At 43.7% G+C, this 19,386-nt stretch overlaps 1 protein-coding gene across 3 annotated transcripts in view; it reads left to right on the forward strand.

Annotated features, from left to right (window-relative positions):
- Positions 1 to 110: 110 nt before the first annotated feature.
- Positions 111 to 19,386, forward strand: part of DZANK1 (double zinc ribbon and ankyrin repeat domains 1) — a 75,546-nt gene continuing 56,270 nt past the window's right edge. Inside the window, exons 1-6 of one of the 3 annotated variants that reach the window (XM_007114752.4) lie at positions 111 to 353; positions 2,039 to 2,155; positions 5,188 to 5,341; positions 11,767 to 11,881; positions 13,283 to 13,379; positions 14,362 to 14,480. In XM_007114752.4, the coding sequence (XP_007114814.1) occupies positions 2,047 to 2,155; positions 5,188 to 5,341; positions 11,767 to 11,881; positions 13,283 to 13,379; positions 14,362 to 14,480 (594 nt within the window). In that variant the 5' untranslated portion in view covers positions 111 to 353; positions 2,039 to 2,046. The remainder of the gene's footprint in view (positions 354 to 2,038; positions 2,156 to 5,187; positions 5,342 to 11,766; positions 11,882 to 13,282; positions 13,380 to 14,361; positions 14,481 to 19,386) is intronic. The other 2 variants (XM_028499190.2, XM_028499192.2) reach the window with 2 other exon arrangements.

Raw genomic sequence — 19,386 nt, forward strand, 5'->3', positions numbered from 1 at the left:
GCTTGACGAAAGGCGCTCGAGGCGGGTACCAGTCTCCGGGCCAAGCGCAGGGGCGGCGCTAGTTGCTAGGAAGCCGGGTTTCTGCCAATCACCTGCCCGACTCTGAGGTGGCGGGGCGCGGCTTGCAGCGTCTTTGGTAACCCGGACCGCTGTGAAGGAGAGGACGAAGGGCAGTGAGCGTTGGGCTGCCTGGGTGGGGACTGCAGAGGTACTCCGGGGTTCCCAATCGGGTCCCGGTGGCCGGAGGAGGAGGAGGAGGACGGCAGCCCTCACTCCAGCTGAGAGGTAGCGGACGTCGTTGGGTGCACCTGAAGGACGGGGACAAGGACCAGACGCGGTTCCGGATGCGGGCGGTGAGGAGGCAGTCTGGATGGAGGGGTTGCGGGGTAGGGGATGCTGTTGACGCCACACTGACATTTGGGCCTAACGGATCGGTCTACTGATTGATCCTCTTCGCTCGGGGCCCACTGGCCTACCCACTGGCAGCCTTCCAAGGGCAGCTTCTAGTCGCCGCATGAATTATTCCCTCCCCAAATGTTTTTATTTTGAACTAGTTTTTAACTGTTTTTATTTTAACTGTCTCTCACTTAAATGAAAGTGTGAGGATGGGCAAGCCCCAGAGTCCATCCCTTCTGTAGGGGCTGTGGCTCCACTGTCTATATCTGTATCTGCAATTTAAATTCTTAGCCTCTGACCTGGAACTGTCCAACCAGGCATTAAGTTCACTGCTTAAATTTAGTTATCCCACCTTTGAGTTATATTCTGTGACAAACCTCAAACCACAGAGATGTTCAGGGCAACATTATTTATTTAAATTTTTTTTTTTTTAGTCGTGCCGCAGACTTGTGGGATCTTAGTTCCCCGACTGGGGATGGAACCTGGGCCCCCTGCAGTGAAAGCGCGGAGTCCTAACCACTAGACCGCCAGGGAATTCCCAGGGCAACGTTATTTAAAATAGCAAAACCCCAAACTAAAAAGAAACTAGTAAATGCCTAAATGCCCAATCACAAATTGATAAATAAGATTATATAAGGACTTGGAAAATTGTAAATAATAGTGGAGGGTGCAAGAAGTACACTATAAAATTTGAGTTTTAATATAGATTTTAATTGAGTAAAACCTATGCATCCATTATCATTGAAATTTGAACAGACCATCAGAGATGTAAATTGTTGCTGTATTAAGGTGTGGGGGTTTTTTTCCCCCTGAATCCTTTATGTATTAATAATTATGAGCCCCACCCCCACCCTCAAGAAAAAGATCACTAAGGCCTCCATACTTGTACTTAATTATTTACAACTACAGTAGATGGAGTGGGAGACTTCCGTGTTTTTTGCTCACTGTTTATATCCATGCCAGCTTTCTTCCGGCTGAGGCGTGATCCTCTGCCATCCTTCTAAAGTTTCTTTTGCAGCTTTCACGTGCAAGAACCAATTGGTGACAACTGCAGGGCTTTGAACCTGGAGCTCTCCCAAAGGAGTTGGCTCTAAATTAGCATTTCATGCTACATACAGAGTTACTTCTGTTCCTCTTGTGTGCTGACTTGCCTGAAACCAAGAGAGGTGGCAGAAAAGTGCGGTAATGATCCAGGGGTTGCTCAGGTCAGGTCATCAGTGATGGTCTCTGCTCTGATGAGTTCACTAAATTTGCCCATATAAAAGAATTTTGTTCCCCCATCCCATACATTCATGCTTTTTCCCCCAAAGTGAGGTAAATATTTAGATAATCAAAACCCCACACAAGATCTCAACAGCAAAAATACAGCTGAAACAATAATTATTTCAATTAAAAATGATATTTGTATTAACACAACATTGTAAATCAACTGTACTTCAATTAAAAAAAGACAAAAAAAAACAAAGAACTGAGATGAGTCTCCCAAAAAATAAAAATGATATTTATAGATGATGGATTAACAGTATTCTCTTTAGTTTTTACTGGTCTCACTGTATTTGAACGAGGTGCTTCTCTACAGTGTTTGTGTTCAAATATAGGTGCCCATTGGAATTTATTTTCATCCACTGTTTTTTAATGTAAGGAGGGGAAATGACTGCTGGTTCAGTGTGTGTCCCTCAAATTATTCCCCTGCGGGTGCCTCAGCCTGGAAAAGCCAACCATGAAATTGATAACAATACGCTTTTGGAAATGAAATCAGGTAAGAATCAAGTATACTTGAAATCATTTAAAATAACACTGCCATATTCTTTATATTCATCTGGTTGTTGATTTACCTCTTTACATGTTTTCTATAATCAGGATCTTGGGAAGTTTGTAAAACTTCCAAAATTTGAAACAATGGTGGTTTATAGGGTGGTATTTATATAGATTAAAACGGTTGGCTCTTGCCAACCTTCCATTTGTGTGGGTAATAGTTGTAGCAATGCCTTGACTCACCTTAGCCAGGGGAGGATTTCCTGATGCTTCCCCAGACTTTCCCAGGATTCTCATTATTTTTCTGGGATTTCAGTTTGACCTGCTAACACAGGCTTCCCAGTCAGACAGGTTGGAGAGTGAATGCTGGCTTTGAGAACTTCTAGTGACCTTCAATACATTGCTGTGCCTTTATAAGTCTCAGCTTCCTCACTGTAGGAGAGTGATAATATTATCTACTGCTTACAGCCATTGTGAGGTTTAATGAATCGATATGTGATATGAGGGGCACAGGGTCTGTCACATGGTAATGCCAAAAGAAATCTTAGCTATTTCTGCAGAAATAAAGCAGTGAATGCATTTCCTATTAATGTCAGGAATACACACACACACACATATACACATATACATATATAATTAACATAAGGAGAAGGAAGAGTTTTATAGATAGAACATATGATCAAATACTTGTTTAAAACAGACTCTGACTTGCAGCCACATAGATGGACCTAGAGATTATCATATTACATGAAGTAAGTCAGACAGAGAAAGACAAATATCATATGATATCACTTATATGTGGAATCTAAAAAAAGTGATACAGATGAACTTATTTACAAAACAGAAATAGACACACAGACATAGAAAACAAACTTATGGTTACCAAAGGGGATAGCAGGAAGGGGGGAGATGAATTAGGAGTTTGGGATTAACGTATACATACTACTATATATAAAATAGATAAACAAGAAGGACCTACTATATAGCACAGGGAACTATACTCAATATCTTGTAATAGTCTATAATGGAAATGAATCTGAAAAAGAAAAAAATAGTATACATATGTGTAACTGAATCACTTTGCTGTATATTTGAAACTAATACAACATCGTAAATAAATTATACTTCGATTTAAAAAAACAGACTCTGAGACTCCAGTTATGTATTTTAATAACTAATGTGCATACAAACTATTTATCTGTATTGATGGTGTGACACCTGGGCTTCCTAGACTAAGAGTTCCAACTAAGAATATATTACTTTATACTGTGTCTCCCTTTATCTTAAAAGCCAATATTATTTTCAAAAATTCTCAAACCAAAATACAAATCTTAGTATATGTGTCCATAACCCTCAGGAGAAGTTGGGTGATAATTGACAAATGATGACAGGATATCCAAATTCTCTAATATTTAAAATGTCTAATAAATAAAAGATTCTACAATTCAATGACAAAAATAATAATAACCCAATAGAAAAATGGACAAAGGATGTGAAAGAACATTTTATAGGAAAGGAAATACAAATATCTTTTAAACATATGAGAATATGCTTCTACTCACCCCTTCACCAGCTTGCTGAGCAGACCTTTTCCCCTGCTTTTTTTTACTCCCTTGCATTTAATCACCACTTAACAGATTATATGTAATTTTTTGTTTGTTTACTGCTTGTGTGTTTTTCCTAAAACGGAAGCTCTATGACAGCGGGGACTTTGGTCATTGGTGTATCCCCAGTATCTGGAACAGTGTCTGGCATGTAATAGATACTTGGTAAATATTTGTTGATGAATGAGTGAATCTTACTCAAAATGTAAGAAATGTGAGTTAAAATTATGAGATACTTTTTTTTTAACCTAGGAAAATAGAAAAGAAATATTGGCAAAAATAAAAGAAAAAATGGTCACAAACAATATGGCTGAGATTGTGGGTAAACATGCACTTCCGTGCCTTGCTGATAGCAATGTGAATTGTTTCACTGTCTGTGGAGGGAAGTTTGGCACCGTTAACCAAAATTACAAGTGCCCATAGCTTTTGACTCAACAGTACTAGTTCTACACATTTTACAGAGGTACTTATAAAAAGAACTCTTTATAGGGTTATTCATTACAATGCTTGTAATAGCAAAAGAAAAAGAAAGAGAAAAAGAAAGAAGACAGTTTAGATGTTCATCTGTAGGGATTGGCTGTTTGCCAATGATTCATCCATAGAAAGACAGAATACAGTGCAGCCGTAATGAAGAATGGGGATGCTTTTATGTACCAATATAGGGCAATATCCAAGACAGATTGTTAAATGAAAAGAGAAATGTGTAGAACAGGGTAGGATAAGCCACCATTTGTATATAAAGAGGCGGGGGGGAAATATGTACATATATGCTTGTATGGATGTAAACTATTTTTGGAAGGATAGTTGATATTATTGGTTGCCTTTGGGCAGATTATGTCAGGGGTGGGAGGGAGAGTTTTCATTGTATATCCTTTTTTGACCTTTTGAATCTTGGATCATATGAATTTTTTACCTTTACAAATGTTCTAAGAAGTGTAGGAATCATTTACCTAGTCCAAATAAAATATAACAAAAGCATTTCTTAAGCAATGCTCCAAGAATGAAAAATTATCTTCTGCTTTCTAAGTAGGTATTGTAGTTTTAAAATTCACCCCTGCTTGATTTGTATCATTGCTGTATTGGGGAGGCAAAATACCATAGTGGTTCAAGAGCATGGCCTATGGATCCAACCTCCCATAAGTCAAACCACAACTCTGCTGTTATTTAACAAGTTTCTTAACCTCTCTGGGACTCAGTTTCCTCATCTATAATGTGGGTATAAAATAGGACCTATCTCATAAGGTTGTACTGATAAAATTAGCTAATTCATGTAAAGCACAGTGCCTGGCACAAAGAACTCAATTATTGTTAGTTATTGTTATTCATTTCTACAGTACATTAAAAAAAACCATTAAATAACTGACCCATAGGTGTTATTCAGGGACTTGCTACTTTAATGTTAATTCCAGATATCCTCTTTTGGGTTTTTCAGACACCCCAGATGTCAACATATATTATACCCTGGATGGCAGCAAACCTGAATTCCTAAAGAAAATTGGTTATGGTGAAAACACTACGTTGAAGTATACGAAGCCTATTACTTTGCCTGATGGAAAAATACAAGTTAAAGCTATCGCAGTGTCTAAGTAAGTTAAGAGCATAATGATTAAGATAATTTGTATGTTTTAATTTTATTAATTTCAATGAGAATCAGTTCTGGATTAGAAGTACACTAAACAAAAAGTTATCTTAATTTCAGCACATATCTGTAACTTTTGTGTTTTGTTTTTCCTCTGTTGAGTTATACTGTAAAGTACACAAATCATAAGGGTACAGCTCAGTGAAGTGCTATGTATATTAATACTGTTTTTAGTTTGAAATCCACATTGGGATTTTGGGAAGGAAGAGCCTTTTCAGGGTTTGGGACCTCCGAAGAGATTTGCCTGGCTCTGAGGAGAATTCTGTTTTTAGTGAATGGTTCTTTTATTTCCCAGGACGTGGCCTACGACCACTGTGGTTCTCTCTCTGATTTTGCATTGACTTTATTGGCCTTCAAAGCTACTGTCATTTCAGTTTGTTAAACATTAGCTACTTCACTCTTTTCTTTGTCCTTTCTTTCCTAGTCAATGATTTTTTTTTTCATTTTCAAATATAGAAACACCACTTAATTTGGTAAACTTCACTGTGGGTTGTAGAGAAGAAAACCCTCAAATGCTTTGCAGATTTGTGTGTCTGTGATAGAAGAATTATTTTGTGCAGCAAGACAGGTTTGGCCACATTTTTGGAAGACTTTTAAGCCCCAAACCAATACCTGGCTGGCCCAGTTAATTTAAATGAGACTCCAGGCTCCCCCTGATGGCTGAACTACTGTGTGGCTTTTTGACAAGAGCTACAAGTTCTACACCAAAGATGATTGCTTAGGTATTAAAAAAAATTTTTTTAATAATAAAATAAAAATAAAACCAAACAACCTCCTTACACATTATTATTCTTTACTAAAGATTGGAATCTGTGTCTTTTCCCACTTGCCAAACCATTTCTATTGAAACAAGTCATCTCAATTATTAAAAATTAATAAGCTAATTACTCTGATGCCCAATGCTGCAAGGCAGGCCCCTTTATAAGCTGCAGGTGGTCATAAAGTGAAGTAGTAGTTAATGACTATGTAGTTCAAAGGAGTTAATAAAGCTTCCAAAAGAGTCTGAAAAATAAGGGCATTGTTAATGCCTCTCACCATCTTGCTCTGTGCCCACTAAGTGTCTGCTCTGAAAAACTGTTAGTATTTCAGATGCGCTCAGCTTAAGGAAAGTATCTATGCAAAAATTTTTGAGTTTTCAAGGCAGAAAATTAGTGCTTGTATCCATTTGCGATAAAATAGTTCTTGAAAGGAAATGAATAAGAGTTTTGCCATACATGTAATTTCATGTCCCCATATGTATGTCTATGACTTTCACATCAGAGAATGGTCTGGTAAGGAACACAGGTGGGCAGGAGGGGCCAGGAACTCGGGAACATCTCAGCAAAGGGAGAGGGTTTCAGGTTTGATGGTCTGTGTATTGATGGTCTGTCTGCAAACTTTCTGACATCTGCCTTGATTCTTCAAAATCCTCCTTTGTGGTCAAGAGCTTCCTGTCTCTGATTTTGTAGTGTTTTGGCAATGAACTTGCACGGTTCTCCTTTTTCTGTCAATGACCTTATATGGTGGCCAAGAAAAATCAAGCCTGGCTGAGGTAAAAGCTGCTTCAACTGAAGGTAGGTAGCTGGGGGAGTCAGAGTCCCCTGAGAACAATCAATTTTCTTCAGCAGAACCAAGAGGGACTTCCCTGTTTGGCAGCAATGATTAATAAAGTAAACGTATCCGCAGGCTACCAGGGCATCTCACAGGCATCCATCTACCGCCCCTGGACCTAAAACCTTGTGTTTGCGTGGAGGACAGATCCAAATGCCATCTCCAGAGGCAGCGACAAAGGCAAGAAGATGCTGCTTGGAGTGTGGGAAAAAGGATGGAGTTTGTTGATCTGCAGATCTGGATTTTAATCCCAGTTCTATTGCCTCCTCTTCGTGTGACCTTGGCTAAGTTATGTGGCCTTTGGCATCTCCGTTTCTTCCTTTGTCACATGAGGTTAACAGGATGCCCTTGGAAGCCATTGTGAAGGGCAGAGGTGATACACTTGGGATCAGGCAGGTGGCAGCTGTAGTTATTGTCTTTCAAATTCTTAACGAAGGGCTAAAAGATTGCTGTCATGTGACCCACCTCAAAAGGTCAGCCTCCTATTTGAAAAGTTCATGCCTGGGTGAATAAGCGGTTTCCATTCAACCCCTTCATGTTCCTAAACCAGAGGTTCTCAGCTGAGCATAATTTTGCTCCGAAGGGGGCATTTAGCAACGTGGGGAAACATTTTGGTGGTCACGCTGGAAACAGGAGTGTGTTAGTGGCATCTGGTGGGTGGAGGCCAAATATGCCGCTGAGCATTTTACAGTGCACAGGACAGCCCCACAGGAGTGATTACCCAACCCCAAATATCAATAATTTCCAATAGGTTGAGAAAACCTGGCCTGGACAAGTTGCAGAATTCTTCCAGATCCGGTTTTTTTCCCTCCCTTGCAATCATTCAAGTAGTTATGCTGTTTTATGGAGAGGATAATAATCTTTACAGGGATAGAGCTATGAGTAATTTTTTTTATGTCTAGTGTACCTTATATTGGTATTCCTAAAGATACATATTTATGGCATCTGATTCCAATCCTAGCCAAAATTTATGTGTGTTCAAGTGAGATTTGGGCTCTGAGTAGAATTCCTAGCTCCAACCCCAAACCTAAGCCTTTTTTGGATTACCATCAAAAAATCCTTCCACCTAGCAGGCAGTCTGAGCTGGTTTCTGGGTGACAAGGTCTATGGGTAGGAGCCCTGGCTGGGTCCCCAGGGAAAGGGCTAGCTATGCTGGGGAGACAATCTAGACCTTAAAAGGAGTAGGGCAGGTGGGTGGGAACCAGGCTTCTGCTCAGAGTAATGGGGCTGGTATGTGCACATTCAGGAAGCCTGGCCATTCGCCAGGATTTGAATGGTCCCTGGATGGAGATGTTTGTGAGGTCCAGGAAGTGTCTAACTAGGAGGACAACTGTATCTTGGATGACAGACCATGGGCCAAAGATGAGCATTCAGATGAGATGGATGTTGAGATGAATGAGTTAAGCAGGCAGTTCATCTAAAAGACTCTCTCTATCTGCATCCACATATCTGTATCTGTAAATTTGGTTTTGTTATTAAATACAAAGCAAAACACATGCTTCCTCAAAGTTTAGCCACCCATAAGTCACTCCAGCCAGTGAACATGCAAGTACCCACTGACCGTGTTATTTCTTAAATATTGTCACTCACTGATAGGTAGTGGCTGTTTAGATCAATTGTGTATTTCTGAGAATTTTTTTCTCCTTCTAAAAATGTGGCTTACAACCTCTGCATTGCTTAGTGTTAAACATTTCTCAACTATTTTGGAACTGATGTATATTCATTTCTGAATGTTTACTTAAAGAATTTTAAGCATTTTGGGACACATATTTACTTGAAGCTTCAAGAATTTTAAGAAATATAAAAAACCGACATGTAAGAAATCTGAGAAATTGCAAAAGAAATGATAATGAAACAGAGAAAATAAATCAAAGGCCAATATGAAAATCAATGAGTAAAGCAGACAAAAAAAACACCAAAGAAAGAAGACAGCTGGTGATATAAACAGTATTAAGTTCCTGGGCCAATCAAACAGAATCACCTGTGTTCCAGCTGTGAGCTTTCAGTGCAAATTAGTGGAAGCAAGAGTTAAACATATCAAACAAATACACCAAAGTGTGGTCACCATGATGCGGCAGGGGCTGCTGGCTCTTCCCAATGTCTGTGTTTCTCTTCTTCACGAATCATAGAGCCCATGATTTTTAGCCAGACAGGTATTTCCTAGAAGAAAGATATTTCCCAGTCCTCCTTGAAGCTAGCTGGAGCCATGTCACCAGGTGTGGCCAGTGGATGCATGTGGAAGTGATATGGCAACTTCTGGATTGTACCGTAAAGGAAGAGGTGGGCTGTGGTTCCTGCTGGCTGGAATGTGGCTGTGGTGGGCAGCCACACTGAGTCAGAGGACATGTGCAATGTCCTAAATATGGTGGAGCAACACGGTGGAAACTTGACCCCAGACCCTGACACCGTGGCTCCTCTGCACAGCTCTGGGTGGATTACAGCCCATTGCTGCCCTCTTGTTTAAGCCACTGTTGTTTTGGTTCTGTGTTACAACAGCCAAGCCTGCATCCTAATACACTAGGGACACATCTCAAGCAAATACCTACAGAGAACATATTCAAGAGTACAGGTGATCAAAAAAGGCCGACAATATCAAGTGTTGGCGAGTGTGTGGAGAAACCAGAACCCTCAGATGATGCTGGTGGGAATGTAAGATGGAACAACCAAAAAGTTAAACCCACTGACCATATGACCCAGCAATTCTGCTCCTGTGTATCTATCCACACATGTGGCTGGACTGGGCCTTGTTCTTATTATGATTGCAAGAGACCCTTAGCAATAATCATCAGGAAGATTTGAAAGAGATGAGGTTTATTACTTACAAGTCCTGGAAATTACGTGGCACACAGCTAGGTCACAGGTAGAGAGAGAGAGAGAGAGAGAGAGAGAGAGAGAGAGAGGGAGAGATGGGGATGGAGGGAGGGAGGGAGGAAGGGAGAAATCACAGGCCAGAGGTTCTGCTTTTATTGGGGTTGAGGGAGGGGGCTAGGGTTCCATGGGCTCACTCTTTATTGGTGAATTTTAAACGTAAGAGTAAGAATTTAAAGCAAGAAGAGAAAAAACAAGCAACCCAATTGGTCAGTCATTGAAACCAACCAAGATCTCTAAGATAAAGGAGCCTCCATGGGGGGGAGGTGGCTTCGATCTTTATCTAGTCCTGTGGTCGGCAGTGTGTCTACTCAAGATCGCCGCCTATGAAGTGGATGCCTCAGCAAGCAAAGCTTAAGTCAGGCACTTGTTTGTTACAAATGAGAAAATCCAACCTCCAGGGCTTATACTACAAAGACTTATATGTGAATGCTCATAGCAGCATTATTTATAATAATCCAAACGTTGGAAAAAATCCAAATGACCATCCACTTGGCAATGGATAAACAAACTATGGTACATCCATAAAATGGAATACTACTCAAGAATAAAGATGAATGAACTATTGATACATGCAACTACATGGGTGAACCTCAAAAAAAAAAAAAGGATGAATGAAAGCAGCCAGATATGTAAGACTATATTTGTATGATTACATTTATTTTGAATTTCTAGAAAAGGCAAAACTATGGAGACGAGAAACAGATCAATGGTTGCCTGGAGTAGGAGGTGTAAGCAAGGAATGACTACAAACAGGCACAAGGGAATTTTTTGGTGACGGAGCGTTCTAAAACTGGACTGCAGTGGGAGTTGCACAATTGTGTAAATTTATGAAATATCATCAAATTATATACTTAGAACAGGTGAATTTTATGTGATGTACATTATACCTCAATAAAACTGTTTTAAAAACTAAAAAGTATAGATGAGCTTCTGGTTCTGAGATGAAATCACTGCCAGAGTTCAGTTCTGGGCCCTCTACATTGCTTTCTCAGTGGACTCCTGTTGCATCCGAGAGGAACAAGATTCATTGTGAAATATTATGAATAAATTGAGAACTTGCTGGTATTTGAGGAATAACAGTTAAAATCTCCCAGGGCAGCATATATAGCGCTACCCACAACTGGGGTACGGAAAATCTCCATGACTCATATGGAATGAATGATATATAGGTAACCCCATTCTTTGTTTTAGAATAGTTTGAGACTTAACGTATGACATCTTTATGGTGAGTGTGATAGATGGTGCCCCAGAACGACCCCCCACAAACCACACCTCCCAGGGCAGCCCCTCCGCTTGGACCTGGGCTGGCCCTGTGACTTACTTTTGACCAAGATAACGCACCAGACATGACACTAAGGCCAGACCACAAGAAGTGTTGCAGTGTCTGCTCTGGCCTCTCGGAATATAAATGCTGGGGGAAGCCAGCCACCATGTAGGGAGTCTGACCTCCCTGACACTTCCATACTGTGAGGAAGCCCAAGTTCACCACCTGCAGAGGGAGATGGACAGAGAGGGAAGGAGAGAGCTGAATGGCCAGCCCAGGCCAGACTTGGAACATGAGGGGAGAGACCATTTTGGACCTCTGGCTGAGTTGGTCTTTGAATCGACTCCGGCTGACATCTGACTGCAGCCACACGAGAGATGGAAACCGGGAGCACAGATGGCGAACCCGCAGCTTTGTGTTTTAAGACATTATGTTTTGGGGCGGCTTGTTACATAGCAAGAGATAACCCGAATAAGAATAAGGTAGGGAAAGATTATAGAAGCTGAATTTTGGTTTCTCCAAATTTAAAATACAATAAATTTAGTCTCTAGACTAAGGGACTTTATAGAGTCATCTTAATTGCTAGGCACCTTGTCTTTGAATCTTTGTGTAACACGCAGACCTTTTCTGTTCTGAATAATGTTCAGAGACTGCAGACAGAGTGCCATGGTAACAAAGGTGTTTCAGGTGGACTATGTACTGCCAGATACAGTCCCCTCAGAAGACGATGTGGAAAATGTTCTCAGAGACCCTCCAGAGCAGGTACGTAATGATGCTCTAAGGCATTCAGGTCCTCACCTCATTCTCAGCTCCCATTCTCAGTGGTCGCATCTTCCCCTTCCTTTACCACCACAGTCATTCTACCCATTTTCAGGTCCTTATAGTTGGGGTCAGTATCAACCATTGCAAATTATCTTTGCTGATTTCCCACCCTTTGGCCAGTCCCTCCTCCACCCTGCCCGTTGGAGATTCCTAGCAAGCATCCTTGTCTCCTGTGTCCTTACCTGTCGAAGAAAGCAGGACCCTTTAGCCTGGCATCCTAAGAAGCAGTTTCTGTCCTCAGTCATTCTTTGCCTTGTGACTTCCCTGTTTATATTCCAGCCAAACTAAACTGGGCGTCGGTGCTCCGTCTCTGCTCCCCTAGCACCAGGTCTTCTCCTTTTATAAAATGCTTTGATGCTGTGAATACTTTGCTGCCTGTCTGTCTCCCCCATGCACTGTAGGCTCCCAGGTGTCAGAGAGCATGTCTGCCATACTCAGCATCTTGCACGGGGGTAGGTAGGAGAGGGCAGAGGGTGTATATTTGTTGACTAGATGCATCAGACTAGTAGAAGCCCTCAGTGGGCATGGCCTTCAATTATGTTGAAACCTTCATTGCCAAATAGCTGCAAAGCCTCATCTCTTTGGAGAATGAACTAGACCTGTCTTGAAAGGACGTTTGGGTTCTGGGCATCAGTGAGATAGATCCCAGGGTCAGAGGATGCGCCAGCCCACGGCAAGGCAACCAACCAAAAAGTCTCAGTCATGGAGGTCTCGCTGGGGGTGACGGGAAGCTTTTTGGGAGTCCCTTCAGTCTAATGATTGACCAGAGGCCAGAGAGGAGGCTGTGGGAGCAGAGCAGTGGGTACAGGTGTCGTGTGGGGCCCACGTGTGGTCAGGGGTCTACACTGGGCAGGGGCTGAACCCACGTGTAGCAGCAGGCGCTCAGGCTTCAACCAAGCACGAGGGACTGAGCCCAAGGAGAAGGAAGTCCAGAGAGAAGCGTGTTTATGTTTCAGGGCCACGTGTGGGCAGGTAGTGGACAGAACTACTGTCTTGGCCTGACCCCAACCTGTCTTTGCCCCCTGGGTCTGGTGGTCCCTCTGTTATTCCTCTGACTCCCATGATGGTGACATCCTGCCTTTATATGCTGCCACCTGCTTCTGGTCTTGGCCACTCAACCTGGTGGGGCTTCCCAAGCAGACACGCTGCCCACCAAGCAGCCCAGGTTCAAAGCTGTGTGTTTCCAGGGAAAGGTGAGACAGAGGTCACTTTGTGAAAACGACTGTAAACCCTTTCCAGTGAGAAGTGCAGGCTATGTCACTGTCTCTACCATGGAACTTTTAATTTTCATATCTAAATGGGCAGAATCAAGGGATTGATATGCAATCTTTTCCCTCCTAGGAACTGAAAAATGGATTTGTTGAATCAAAAGGGAGGAAGAAATATAAGAATGTTGAAAATAAACTGGGTTGGAATGTTAACCTTGGAAAGTTTCCAGGTATGACGTGACAGGACAAAGATAAGATTTAATATTCTAAACCACCAAACAGGTTCAGTGCTTGTGTTCTTGTCTGCAGAAGGGTTGGATAAGAAACACTGGAACAATAAAGTAAGCTATAATTTGACTTTTAATGCTGTCCTAGCCAACAACTTAAGACCATGAGGGATAGTCCAGCTGTCCTGCAGAGTCAGACTTATCTATTCATTGCAACGTGGGAGACCACACACCAGAGGAACCATGGGATCTCATCAACCAAAGCACAGATAACAGTTATAGGGGGAAGGGTGGAGTTTGGATGAAATTTGAATGAAAGAAGAGTTTTGATAGGCTCTAGCAAAGCAGGGCTTGGTGTGAAATGGTCACCATGAAGTATGAGGTATGGACCCGAGAAGGGGACCGGGGTTCTCTTACCCTGGAAACAACAAAGATAAATGTGTAATGTTGTGTTCAGAAACCTTTCTCTGAAGCTCTGCACCAGGGTTGGAAATTGAAGCTGCTTCTCTATGTCAAAGTGACTTGGGTCCTCCAGGCAAGAGTTGGATGTTTCATTCTTACTGATAAGATTTCAAACAGCAAAATTTCTGATAATCTGATTTTAGGGAACAAGGTTTCTTGGCAAGTAAGAAACAGTAGTCACTCATAGTGGGGGCTGTTACGACATGTTACAGCTGCAGTGTGTCCTTGGGACACATGATGTTTCCTGCTAACCTTGCAACTGGATTTATCCATTTTCCCAGCCTGGTGTGGAATGTTGTGGAATGTTGCAGGGCAGATTTTAATGTTCTCAGTCTGGGCTAATTCTTTTCTTTATTGCTATTAATTTAACTGAGTGGGAGCTTCTTTGTATAATTCTACTTTAGAGAAAGAATGTGACAACAGTGGTCCCTTATTAAAAGGTTCCTAACTATGAAGACACAGTTGGATGAATGCATATATAATTATAGATATTCACAGAATGACGTTTTTGATATAATCGTAGACGTGGGTGAAAGAACTGACCCTAAAACTTTGAAAGATCTTCGGTTCTCAGAAAGCCCACGGGAAACCCCAGCTTTCCGTGAAGAATCAGGCTCTCGACCAGCCACCCAGCAGCCCCAGGTAATTTCTAAAGACAATCTTTAGGGTACTAAATGCCTACTGTGGTCTTTTGGGGTTTTTAAAAGTTTTTTTAAATGAATTAATTAATTTATTTTTGGCTGCGTGGGTCTTTGTTGCTGCGCGCAGGCCTTCTCTAGTTGCGGCGAGCAGGGGCCACTCTTCGTTGCGGTGCCTGGTTTTCTCATTGCGGTGGCTTCTCTTGTTGCGGAGCACGGGCTCTAGGCATGCGGGCTTCAGTAGTTGTGGCACGTGGGCTCAGTAGTTGTGGCTCGCGGGCTCTAGAGCACAGGCTCAGTAGTTGTGGCACACAGGCTTAGTTGCTCCCCGGCATGTGGGATCTTCCCGGACCAGGGCTCGAACCCATGTCCCCTGCATTGGCAGGCGGATTCTTTACCACTGCGCCACCAGGGAAGCCCTCCCTACTGTGTTTTTAACGCTTCCCATGAAATACTTTAAGGAAGTATCCCTGCCTTGTCACCACATGGCAGGCACTGTTCCAAAGCTGGGAATACCTGCTTGAACAAGAAAGGCCCCTGTACACATGGAGCTCACATTTTATCGGGGGTGGGGGCAGGCAGATAATAAACATGTGAATAATCGAACAAAAAATTAAGAATAGTGACGTGTCATGAAAAAGATAGAGCTGGGTAATGGGATGGAGCAGTGGTTCTCCAAGTGTGGTCCCCAGACTGATATCGTCAGCATCACGTGGGAGCTCATCAGAAATGCAGACCCTCAGGCCCCACCCCAGACCTACAGAGTCAGGGCCTCTGGGGGTGGGCCCGATCATCTGTTTAAATTGGCCCTTCTTCTGAGATACACTCAAATTTGAGAACCCCTGGGACAGAGAGTGAACATGGAGGAAGAACAGTGTCCTAATTCAAGGGGATAAGAGAGCGCCCCCCCCCCGGAAAGGTGACATTTTAATTGAACCTTTAAGATGAACAGAAGCCAGCCCTGCAAAGATCTTGGCAGAGTAACATCAAGTTCAGCAAAGTGAGGGGTCACAGGGAGGTGGTGAGGATGGAGCATGGGGAGCGGGGTGGGAGATGAGGTGCGGGGGGCCAGCTGGGGCTGGAGCTCAGAGCACTGTGCTTCTCCAACGGGGCTGCACCTGAGGCCCTTCAAACCACAGCCTCAGAAATTCTGCCTTCGTTGGTCTGGTGTCAGGTTTGGGCACGGTTTTATCTTTTTAAAATTCACCCATAAGTGATTCTAATTGGCAGGCTTGGTTGGGAATCACAGATACTAGGATGAGTCCCATTGTGAGAAGTTTGGATTTTCTTCTGATTGTAAAGGGAATCCATTTGGAGGGTAAGGCACAATCTCATTGACATTTACAAGTTTTCTCTTGGGCCACAGTGTGGACAGGCGGCTGTAGAGGCATGAGAGGAATATCGCTTATGAGGCTTTTTGCTCCGCGTGAGAGGTGATGGCAGCTTGTGCCCAGGCTGTGGAAGTACTGAGACAGGAGGCGGCATCTGAAGGTCGGGCTGGAGGGTTTGGCTGCGGGATCAGGCAGATGGGATCAGGGAAAGGGAGGAGCCAAGGATGGCTCTCAGGGTTCTGGCCTGAGCGTCTGGAGATGATGGTACCATTTGTTGGGATGAGGAAGACCAGGGAGGAGCAGGTGCTTGGGACTCATCAGACATCCAAGTGGAGGTGTTAAGTAGACTGTTGGGTATGCAAGTTCAAACTCAGGACGGGTCAGGGCTGGAGATACATATTTAGAAATGTTCAATATCTATTGTAGATGGTATTTAAAGCTTGGGGCTAAGTGAGATCACCAACCGGGGTGTACAGAAAATGAAGAGAAAATGGCACAGACAAAATTCTTGACTTAGAGGTTGAACAGAGGAGGAAGAGCCTAAGAAGTAAGAAGAAAGAAAGAAAAAAGAATGTGGTGCCGTAGAAGCCAAGGAAAGAAAGGGTTTCAAGGAGAAGGCAGTGGTCATCTATGCGAATGTGACTGCACATTCGAATTAGGCAAAGATGGGGACTTGCCCACTGGATCTGACAAGATAGAGGTGGTTTACAACCTCAGTAAAAGCCACATCAATACGTTCTTACTGTGTAACACAAGAAAGATGCCCTTATACTAGTTGTCTTCTACAACTACTATAGCACTTTGATTTTTCAGTGTTTATAAGATTCCATTTAGACTTTTGGCACCTGAGGGCACCCCAGGACACTTTGCTCTCTTCCTCCAACTCTGAGCGCCAGGTAGAGCCTTCCTGGAGTCACATTTTCTATCCAACCACAACTGCTTCTTGTGTGCCCATGATTCAAGGCTGCTCACACTAATCATCAAGTATAAGGGAGGTCAGAAGCAAGAGTCCCAAACCTGGCTGCCCATCACAGCCACCTGAGGGGAATTTTAAGTATGTATACAGATTGCCAGCTACCTGCTCTTGCAGTGCTCCTAGGTAGTCTAAGTCCATAAGCCTGAGGTGGAGGCTGTGGATGACCGATGGTCAACCCAATCTGAGAATCACCGGCCTGGAAGACCAATTATCCTGATCCCGAGGTCCACCTCCTTCTCCTTTCCAGTCTCCAGTGCTGCGGTATAACTCAGCCTGACCTCCTGGGTTCTTTCATGTGCCCACCCACTGTATTTTCGGGAGGACCCCAAAGCCCAGGCCAGAGGACCACAGACCTAGTAAGGCCTGCCTGTAAACCCCACTAAACAAAAGGATAGCCATGCCTGCAATAGAAGATTGCCCTTCCCAGTCTTCTGGGAAGAATGCTGACCTGGTTTCCAAATGGACTAGCGAGCACACACGACTCCTACGAGCAGCACTTGCCACTGTAGCCCAAAGAAGAATACCGCTTTTGAGATGAAACAACATCATTTTGAAGAATGAATGGTATACGACAAAACATATTCATAACTATTTTCAGAAAAACAGTCTTATGTGTCCGTAATTATCTGTAATGTGTCGAGAAAGAATTACTTCCTTTGTGCATGAGCATTTGGATTTCCTTGCCCACCGAGTAATTTAAGAGTTGTTTCCAAGGAAAAGATAGAATAAAGATCCCAAGATTCAGATTTCCCAAAAAATAGGAACATGGGGACAAATTTGGGGAATTTGACTAGGGTTCAAAGGACAAAGGCCAAAAAAGGACCACAAAACTTTATCTTCCACTCTTTTTCTTCATATGGTAAGAGATTCTTCTCAATATTCTAGCTCAGTCCTAACTGAAGCTTACTTCAGCAAACACCAGCGTTAAGGATGCTGGTCGTTGTTACAACAGGTCAATCACCAGGGAGACAGGTGTCTCTGAGCCGAGCCTCTGGCTGGGGGGCGCCAGGGGGCGCCATCAGGGGTGAGGTCACCATCGGGGTGAGGCAGCCAAGTAGCCGTGCGTTACAGCCTGGGCAGAAGGTAGATGACAGCTGATGGCTGGCTTTAGTGTCACGGCCCAGAGCTGTGAGTTCTCTGGAACCCATACGTGGAGTGAAAGCCCAGCTGGCCACTGACGAGAAGGCCAGCAGGCTCAGCGCTGCCACATCTGAGGAATTTGCAAGAGAAACCCACACCTGCACCTTTCTGTGTTATAACAGAATTTAAAATTTTAACAATCAAATTAAATTTTTTTAAAGACACTTTTCTTTTTAAAAAAATAAATTTATTTATTTAATTTATTTATGGCTGCGTTGGGTCTGTGCTGCACGCGGGCTTTCTCTAGTTGCGGCTAGTGGGAGCTACTCTTGGTGGCGGTGCGTGGGCTTCTCACTGCGGTGGCTTCTCTTGTTGCGGAGCACGGGCTCTAGGCATGCTGGCTTCAGTTGTTGTGGCATGCGGGCTCAGTAGTTGTGGCGCATGGGCTTAGTTGCTCCACAGCATGTGGGATCTTCCCGGACCAGGGCTCGAACCTGTGTCCCCTGCGTTGGCGGGCAGGTTCTTAACCACTGCGCCACCAGGGAAGCCCTTTTTTCTTTTTTATAAATTTTATTTTTTATTTATATATTTTTGGCTGCCTTGGGTCTTCGTTGCTGCGCACGGGCTTTCTCTAGTTGTATCGAATGGGGGCTACTCTTCGTTGCGGTGCACAGGCTTCTTATTGCCGTGGCTTCTCTTGTTGTGGAGCATGGGCTCTAGGTGTGTGGGCTTCAGTAGTTGTGGCACATGGGCTCAGTAGTTGTGGCTCCCTGGCTCTAGAGTGCAGACTCAGTAGTTGTGCATGGGCTTAGTTGCTCCGCGGCATGTGGGATCTTCCTGGGCCAGGACTTGAACCCGTGTCCCCTGCATTGGCAGGTGGATTCCCGACCACTGCGCCACCAGGGGAGTCCCACAATCAAATTAAATTTTGATGCACTGTGGGGACCAGTATGTATGGGCCAGGTGAAACTCAGTCAATGGCAGACCAAATTTGGTCGACAGACTGCCACTTTGCAACTTCTGGTCTTGGCCTTGTTAGATCTGACACAAAAGGCAACTGAAAACCCCGGGGTGCTTCCCATTGTCTGCAATGTCAAGTCTGGCATCCTGAGCTTGGCCCACAGGCATTGTGGTTGGTAGGGAGCCTACTGGGGTCAGATAGGCCTGAAGATGTGACCCTGGGCAAGTGACGCAGACTTTCTGAGACTCAGCCTCATCAAAACTGGGGATTATAGGGGACTTCCCTGGGAGTCCAGTGGTTAAGACTCCGCGCTTCCAATGCAGGGGGCATGGGTTCCACCCCTGGTCGGGGAACTAAGATCCCATATGCCACGTGGCAAAACAAAAATAATAATAATAATAAAATAAAAGAGGGCTTCCCTGGTGGCGCAGTGGTTGAGAGTCCGCCTGCCGATGCAGGGGACACGGGTTCGTGCCCCGGTCCGGGAAGATCCCACATGCCGCGGAGCGGCTGGGCCCGTGAGCCATGGCCGCTGAGCCTGCGCGTCCGGAGCCTGTGCTCC

Source organism: Physeter macrocephalus, chromosome 14 (assembly GCF_002837175.3).
Source record: "Physeter macrocephalus isolate SW-GA chromosome 14, ASM283717v5, whole genome shotgun sequence".
NCBI lineage: Eukaryota > Metazoa > Chordata > Mammalia > Artiodactyla > Physeteridae > Physeter > Physeter macrocephalus.